The 9,139-nt window shown below is 36.9% G+C and overlaps 1 protein-coding gene across 1 annotated transcript in view; it reads left to right on the forward strand.

Annotated features, from left to right (window-relative positions):
- Positions 1–9,139, forward strand: part of LOC137623536 (uncharacterized) — a 105,391-nt gene that overhangs the window by 14,612 nt on the left and 81,640 nt on the right. Inside the window, exons 9-12 of the mRNA XM_068354371.1 lie at positions 46–157; positions 1,453–1,563; positions 1,847–2,036; positions 3,685–5,586. Of these exons, the coding sequence (XP_068210472.1) occupies positions 46–157; positions 1,453–1,563; positions 1,847–2,036; positions 3,685–5,586 (2,315 nt within the window). The remainder of the gene's footprint in view (positions 1–45; positions 158–1,452; positions 1,564–1,846; positions 2,037–3,684; positions 5,587–9,139) is intronic.

Consider the following 9,139-nt stretch of genomic DNA (forward strand, 5'->3'; position numbering starts at 1 on the left):
AATAATGATAATAATAATAATCACTATGTTTTCAATTTGTTCCAGGGTCCCAGTTCTAAGCTAACTATTTCAGAACAAAAGATGGCCGAGGAAGCATTGGAGACGGAGGTTGATGAAGAACTTGTATTAAGTTTGACTCAGTCATCATCTCAGTGGAGTAAGTCATTTGTTAGAATGTTTTCTTATTGTGCTATTTTAGCACTGTAGTTGTTGTATGAAGGGATTTTTAAATATTGTATGATCATATACACTATACAGTAGTATGGATTTGAGGGGTTTGTCAGACAAACATACATACATATACCAAGGCACTTCCCCCAATTTTGGGGGGTAGCCGACATCAACAAAGAAACAAAAACAAAAAGGGGACCTCTACTCTCTACGTTCCTCCCAGCCTAACAAGGGACTCAACCGAGTTCAGCTGGTACTGCTAGGGTGTCACAGCCCACCCTCCCACATTATCCACCACAGACAAAAGAAATGTGAAAATAATCTCAGTCTGTCTAACGAGGATCATCTCTTGAGTTGTTTGTTGTTTACCAAAATAATTGAGGGAGCTGCCAATAGAATATTAAAAGTCCCTGGAATATGCTCTGCATGCAGAGGAAGAGATTGCAGAAATATTTAGAAGGCAAAGGAATGTAATGTGAAGATAAGGCTAAAAATCAGTGTAAGTGAAGGAAGCTAAAAAGAAATAGACTGAACAGTCAGGAAATTGTCTGTGGGAATGCTGTTGGAAAGTTGTGTGTTGAAGGGTGTCAATTAGGTGCTGTACAGTATATCCCTTCTGACAGATAATGTCGCAAGGAATTTTCTGGATTAATTGAATAATTAAGTGATCCATGAGTTGTGAAATGTAAAAGAGCAAATGAAAAAGATATGGAGTTCGAGCACAATATTTTTTTAGATTAACAGTAAAAGTGGTAGAATATTTTTACAACCTTGTGAGCAGTTATTGAGAGGCCATGTAGTAAATACAATAGTAACAATCTGGATGAATGGGTAGGTAGTGGGTTGGCCAAGGCACCAGCCAATTGTTGAGATACTACCGCTAGAGAGTTATTTGGTCTTTTGATTGGCTAGATAGTTGTGCATTGGATTCCTCTTTGGCTAGGGCTTAATTTTCCTTTGCCTACGCATACACCGAATAGTAATGTAACATAAAGGAATCTGTTGCTTGAAGTTAGAATGTAAATGGAGATTGTAACGAGGGCATTTGGTTGCATAGAGAAGATTGGGAAACTTAGAGGACAAATGTTGTACACTTTATAGTATGGTTCATTGTGCACTGTTAAGTTTAGTATTAGTAAAATTACCTCTTAAGACCTTTGACAATGCAAAAGTTCGTTCAATTTTCTTAAATTGTTATTGATAACATGAGGGTAAACTGATGTACCATTTGTTAATATCTCTTTTGAAGACACTTTATTATTTACATAAAAACCTTTTCAGTGGATTCAGCGGACAAAGAGCTACTAGACGTTATGGCTGGGTTAGCTGATGGATCTCAACTAGGTTCTCCAGAGGATGATGATGCTATTCTCTCAACACAGAGGCCATCAGGTAGGCAGTTCGAAACTGTGATATCAGTTTGTTGGTTATGATATCATTTCAACCTAGCGACACATGCTGTTGGGCTTGACTCCAGTATAAAATTTAGTTTCTATTTGTTATGTATTTCTGGATGAATGATAATTTTGTTCCTATTATTACAGCTTCACATATTGTTCTTAATGCATATCTAAAGACACTAAAATCACATTTTACTGTACTATTAACTGATCTTTCTTTAGGAAATGGTTTAGGGTTTTTAAAAGCTTTATTTTATGGAATTTTTCATTTTTAGGGTCAGGGGGCATGTCTGGAGATGCTGAAATTGTTTTGAGTCAAAGGCACTCCCAGAAGGGTAGAACGGAAGAGGAAGATTCTGATGAAGAGGAGACAAAGCAGATGACTCAGTTGATATGGGATTCTATTGTGCCGTCTTCTGACGAGTCAAAAGGCATTCCTGGTTCTAGTAAATCTCGCCTGAAAAGGTAACTATTTAGAGTTTCTATTTGTTAACCCTTTTACCCCCAGGCTATTTGGAAATTTCCAACCCTTAACCCCCAGGGGGTTATTTTTTTCCCAGCACATTTTGCAGTATATTTTTTTTAAATTGCTTTAACAGCCTTAATTTTTGTCTTAGAGAGGTCAGGTTGGTCTCATTCTCTTGGAAAATGCCCGAATTTTCACAAAAAAATTATCAAAAATATGAAAAAAAAATTTTTATAGCATTTTTTTGCAAGGATGTACCGGTACGTCCATGGGGGTAAAGGGATGGGTTTTGTGAAACGTACCAGTATGTCCTTTGGGGGTAAAAGGGTTAATTTATTTTGTGTAGCCCTAATCCCAGTAGCACTAACTTGCTTTAAAAGAAAAACAATGTTCGTGTTCCTCCCATTCGCAAGTCTCGTCTGACACTCCTTATATACCGTCATTCTTTTGTTGGATTTCATAGTAGTTACACCTCAGATCATTGCTCTCCCAGATCACCTTTGTGTTCCTCGCCTTATGCTAACCTTTCTCTTAATCTACCTTTTTACTTTCTTTAAAAACTGACTTTTATGTGAATTTCATCATGTTTACTCTTGGAAGAACTTGGTAGATTTTTGTAACTTTTGGTTTCATCTTGTATTGCTTGGTAGATTTTTGTCACAGACAACACTTTTCACAGTATGAAATGTGTGAACTTTGGGGTGTCATGAGACTCCTCAGTTGGACAGGAAAATTAAGGGAAAATTTGGTATACGGATCTTGCTAGTAAATCATTTCATTATTTTTCATGGAACTCCCCTGGCGTTCACAGTGCTTCTCTCACGAAGCCTTGTTTTATATTGACGTTTACCCTAAAACTGAAGTTGGATCTTGAAAACAGTTCCTAAGGTAGAAGTTTTCAAATGGCATGAGCTACTCGGTGCCATCTAGTGTTAAGCATATAAAGTTATGAAGGGAGAAACTATTTCCTTGATATTCATTTATTAAGATGGTTATATATGGCTTAGAAATTGTAAAGATGTGTTTTAATTATCCGCTGTGGAATCATCCAAAGGTTACATTCATTGTAAAGTTCGTCCCAAATGGGTTCAAGGAGTGGTTGATAAGATTGTGTTTACTACTGTATGGGGTCTTGAGTAATGCAAGAGAGATACTTACATGAGCAGGATGGTAGACATCAAACTAGGGTTTTGTATGGTATGAAACCTGGAAATTTAGACATACATGTCCAAATTTTTGTGAGGTATTCCAACTTAGATTTTTCAAAGTGCACATTGATTATAGTCTAAATTGTCTTTTCATTTGAAATGTACAGTAGCTGCTACGATCATAAGTTTGTTTTTCAGCTGAAGTGCAAAATCATTTTATTATATGGTTATTAGGTTCATATTTATTTTATATCAAATTTAATGTGAAAATTTTTTTGATATGCAGGCTTTTAAATGGAATGGATAAACATTTAGTTTAAACATTAGTTTTCAGTAAAGGGAAAATTTATTGTGCGTAGACCCGATGAAATCGTGTCGAAGATTGGGATTCATTGAAAAGTTTCATGGCATAATGTTGTACATTTTAATTCTCTATCCTTGTTTTGCCTATTGTATTCTTGAGATTTCTTGATGAATTATTTGGATGATTATTTTTCAGGGATAAGGAACACGACATGGAAGATGTAAAGCCGCCTGAATTTATTCTTCCTCAAATAGATGGTGCATTTGATGATGATTTCTTCCTGTTCAAGCATTCCGCACCAATACCCAATGCAGTGAACAGGAGGGAAAACCCTGTGCCTTCAGGTAGTGCCCCAGTTGTAGAACTTAAGGCTGTGACACAAGAAATTGTTAAGGACTGTGATAAAAGGAAAGTCATGGGGTGTAGCAAAGTGAACAGTCAGACACCAGAAGATCAGAGTGCCTCAAGGTCACTAATAGATAGTGTTAGAAGAACTAAGTCTAATAGTAATAAGGAACAGCTTTTGACTAGTGTTAATGTAAATTCTGATTGCGAGGCAGAGTTTAGTGATTCAAGTGATGATTTTGTAATACCCCAGTTTGATGGTGCAAATGATATCATAACAAGGGGCGGTAGAAAGAAGCGAAGTAATCGTGCTCATCCTTTATCTCAATCTAGTGAATCTTCCCACATCTATAACCATTCGAACCAGCAAGCCTACCCTAGTTATGGTCAACCCCCCTCTGGAAATAGCAATGTGGTCAGAGATAGGAGATTGAGAGGTGGTAGACCTGAAAGCACTTCCTTGCAATCTGTGCCTTACTCTGTTTCGCCTCAGGGTCCGGTGCCTTTTTCACAATATAATAAAAACGTACCTGTTAGCCAAAATGTAGTTTCAGAACATTCGAGCCTTAACAAGAGGCACTCACAGCATTCACATAATTCTCGAAGAGACGCTACTCATAATACTCATAGTAATGCTAGAATATTATCTCAGCCTTCCAGTGTTTCAGGCAAAGGTGGTCAGCAAGAAAGCGTACCGTCGTCGTCTCGGACGTCGAGACCGGTGTACATCACTCCTCTTCCAGGTGGGGGGTTAAACAAGAGAATACCAGTGATTGGCGATGTTTATGTTGAACCCGCTATACTTTCGAACAAGGATTTAAAGGTTGCTGGTGTGAAAGGCTCACAGGTATATCTTTCTTCAGGGTTGGTGATGTCAAAGCAAACGCAATCTTTGGGACAGTCCCCTAGACGTTCGGCAGTACCTGAATCGGTGGCATCTAGGCACGAGGGGCGAGGGGCCGTAAAACAACCTTTGTCATCTTATCAGGGCAATCAGGTGCATGGTTATAACAGACATGGAAGTTATTCTGGTGGACATAATCGCCAAGAAAGCCAAAGACAGTATATGCCTTCTGACAATCCACCAGGCCCTTACCATTCCAGTGCCCCAGTTCGAAACACACGCAATAGAGACGGCGGAGTCCAGGGTCACGCCGGACAAACGAGACGCGGAGGCAACTCTGCCGGTGTTCCTGGGCCGGTCGAGGTAGTGAAGCGCCAGAATTCCAATAGTTCCTTGTATTCACCAATATCAGATGATTCAGACAGCGATGGATCACAGAATTCAAATTTAGCCTCGGAAAGCGAAGTGGCGCAATCTAGGAACAGAAGTCCAAAAGTAAGTGAATCATCGACGGGCAATGAAGACATTTTAGGACAAGCTCTCAGGCTGACCCTTGATGCCACCGACATGGAAATGGATCCAGGGGAAGAAATGACTGGTGTGCAGCATGGTGCTTCTTCAATTGAGTCGTCTGCAGCAGAGGATACTCCATCCAAAGAAAACTCTCCGTATGGTCATTCCCCATTCAGATCGAATCCAAATCACACTGACATTAGTAGGGGTCGAATGCAAGAAGGCAGTGAGCAGTACCAAGAAACCAGAAATAGCAACAAAAATGGAAATCAGAGACATGTTAGAAACAGTAGGCACCAGGCACCAGACAATCAAAAAGAAGCTGGCAGGACGACTTCACGGGAGAGAGCCAGCAGGAGAGACCACAGATCCCAGAATGTACAAAAAACTTCAAGGTAAGCGACTTAAGAAAGAACTATTTATGCCTCTTAACAATGACCTCACCATTATTTTGTTTTGAAGAATGCAGCATTATAATAAATCACTATTTTATCTGTTGTATGAAATGTAGGAAATGTACAGGGGTTTCATGTGCTACAGTTTTATTGTAAGTTGCGTAATTAAGCCGTAAATGCGTTGGTAGGGAATTTGGCATTAATTAGTATTTATCCTTTCATAAATTAAAAAACTGAGCTGAAAAAGGTTGAATTTGATTTACAAAAGACAAAAACCAAAATAGACCCCGTATGGTGTTATTGCCATTATTGCACTACAATAGTGTTATTATTATTGCTAAGCTACAACCCTAGTTTGAAAAGAAGGATGCCATAAGCCCAAGGACTCCAACAGGGAAAAAAGGCCAGTGAGGATAGGAAATAAGGAAACAAATAGAATTGTGTGCTGGAGTGTACCCTCAAGCGAGAGAACTTTAACCCAAGACAGTGGAAGACTATGGCACAGAGTTTTTTTTGCAGCGTCCTTCGGTTCATAACTGTATGTCTTTTATACCTTTCTACTTGACCTCCATTCTTGGTTCTTTCTTCCATCTTGCTGTCCAACCTCTTCCTTAGTGTTATTGCAGAGTTATTCCCCAGTTGTACATGGGGCCTAACCCTTTTACCCCCAGGCTATTTGGAAATTTCTAACCCTTAACCCCCAGGGGGTTATTTTTTTCCCAGCACATTTTGCAGTATATTTTTTTTAAATTACTCTAACAGCCTTAATTTTTGTCATAGAAAGGTCAGGTTGGTCTCATTCTCTTAGAAAATGCCTGAATATTCTCAAAAAATTATCAAAAATATGAAAAAAAAAATTTTTATAGCATATTTTTGCAAGGACGTACCGGTACGTCCATGGGGGTAAAGGGATGGCTTTTGTGAAACGTACCAGTACGTCCTTTAGGGGTGAAAGGGTTAATGGCCTCTCGATCCCAAGCACTTGGCTATATAATCAAAAGTCCTCTTATATAGGTGTCATTGTCAGTGTTCATTGGATGAGATTTTAAAGTCATTTTAATGCAAAATTGTAGAACACTCCATGTTGATAATGAATTAAGTAAAGGCTTAGAAATCTTTATGCTCTACAAGAACATTTCTTTCTGCAATGGTAGTTAAAAACAAATCCTTGAAATCAGGGAGAAATCAGGCATTCTGATTCCTTTGGTCCATGTGTTAGTCTTTATTATTAGCTTTGCTATATATCTGAATAGTTTATTTTTTTTATCAAAAATTTTGCACGTGTTGCAAGTGCAGACTGTCATTCACCGAATAGCAAGACTTGAATACTGTTTCATTATTTCAATTGTGATTCAATTTCCAATCAAGGAAAAATTTAGTATGAATTAAGTTGAATGATTCAAAAGGCATATAAATCTTTTTTGAAATATGTATCCTTTTTACTTTTTGTAGCAATTATTGAACATTTCAAGTTTAAGTTAACAATATCATTTGTATTTTTGTTAGGCATTTCATAATTTTCCTGCATTGTATTATAGACTTAACGCAGACGATGAAAAGTGATTGCTCAATAACAAATTGGTGAAAGAATGTCAGCTTTTCTATGTTCATTTAATTTCTTGATTGGTAAGAACTGCATGTTCAATGCCAGTTGTAATTATAGTACATGAAATATTACACTTACACCAACTAAAAGGAGGTCACTAGCTCAAGATTATTGTTACTCCTTTTTTAGAATCGGGAATGTCACCTGGTCAGCACTTTGATGAGATAAAGAAATAAATGCACTCTGTTGACATAATTTTTTTTTTTTCTCTCTCTCTCTCTCTCTCTCTCTCTCTCTCTCTCTCTCTCTCTCTCTCTCTCTCTCTCTCTCTCTCTCTCTCTCTCTCTCTCTCTCTCTTTCTTTTTTTTTTTTTTTTTGCACACTGCAGTTTTGGGTTTTTTTTTAAGTTTTTCTTCCAACTCTAACTTGGTCCCCTTTGTTCATTTCTTAATTTGATCTTACATTTTTTTGGGAGTATTTTTCAGTTCTGAGTTTACCTTGAGACCTCACTGAATTAAATTTTTCGTCCATTCCAGTGCCCTAAAAAATTTAATTATTTTTTCTACCTTGATTTTTAATCCTCTTTTGACTGTTAATTTCTGTATCTTTTAGACTTTTAAAACCTGCATTTTATTTATGTTAAAACCTTGACTGCAGAAAATACCCAAGGGTCCTTCTCTACTTAATATAGTTTACATTTTAGGTTCATCACTTCTATACTGTAGTTTATTTCCTTTCCTCAATGGGCTAATTTTGCCTGTAGGAGCCATTGAGCTTATACTATCCAAGATTTCCAACTAGGGTTGTAGCTTAGCTAATAATGATAATAATAATGCTTTTTATCTTCACTTTTTTTGTGAAATCAGTGAGAGATTTAATGATAAAGTAACGTCTCCGCTTCCGTGGGATTCTGGCGCCATCTATGAAGGATGTTTTCTACTGATCAATCCCTTTACTTTTACTTTTTACTTTTACGGGTTTATTTCTCGCCCTCCATCAGACAATAAAGTCTGTTCAGGCGGGCCTTGGTGTGTGGCAATAATTTCTTTCCAGTTAATATTTTGCTCTGTATCTTTGAAAGTTTTGCTAGGGTTTCCAACGATTTCACTGTCCATAATTTAGTATTGAAGAAATTTATTTCATCAAATTATATTTAGTATGGCAGAGTACAGTACTGTACTAGATTTAAAAAACACTTTTGGGCAGTGTTAGAAAGAAGAAATTTATAATGAGTTTCTGGTGAAATTTTGCATTAGCATAAAGAAAATAAGATCCATTTTAATGAATAATGGCAAGTTCAATAAAGAAAATAAGATCCATTTTAATGAATAATGGCAAGTTCAATAAAGAAAATAAGATCCATTTTAATGAATAATGGCAAGTTCAATAAAGAAAATAAGATCCATTTTAATGAATAATGGCAGGTTTATACAAGTTCAGTTCTCTAAATTTGATGTCAATCGCTTGCGAGTTTAAGAAGTAATCACTAATTGATTGATTTGAGGTTTTCTGGCATCCTGACATCAAGTAATCACTAAGAAAATTTCGCTCGGCGATTAGCGAGATGCCTTCGTAAGCTATGTAAAATTGAATTATGGCTTTATGATAAGATAGCTGATAAGATAACGATGTTAGTACAGCATAACTGATGTTGTGATCATCAGGATGAGGAAGACAGATATCAATATTAATGATTGATGTTCTGCTTAAAGTATCTTTGTATTTGTAAATGAAAGTGAAATTTTGGAAGTGTAGCGTGTTCTGTGGAAAACTGTGCTGTAGATGAGGATGAATTATGCTCGTGTTATTGGAAGTGGCGGGAAAAGAAGGTAAACAAACACATTGGAAGAGATAAGCATTGAAACATACTGTAATATTTGATACGGTATTCCATTTTCTCAATTCTTTTTTATCAAGTGTTATACTGTACAGTACAGTATTATGGAATTGTGGTGTGTACGGTCAATACTGTACTGTATTTTATACAGTTAAATTCCATGCATGATA

The sequence above is a fragment of the Palaemon carinicauda genome, chromosome 30 (assembly GCF_036898095.1).
Source record: "Palaemon carinicauda isolate YSFRI2023 chromosome 30, ASM3689809v2, whole genome shotgun sequence".
Taxonomy (NCBI): Eukaryota; Metazoa; Arthropoda; class Malacostraca; order Decapoda; family Palaemonidae; genus Palaemon; species Palaemon carinicauda.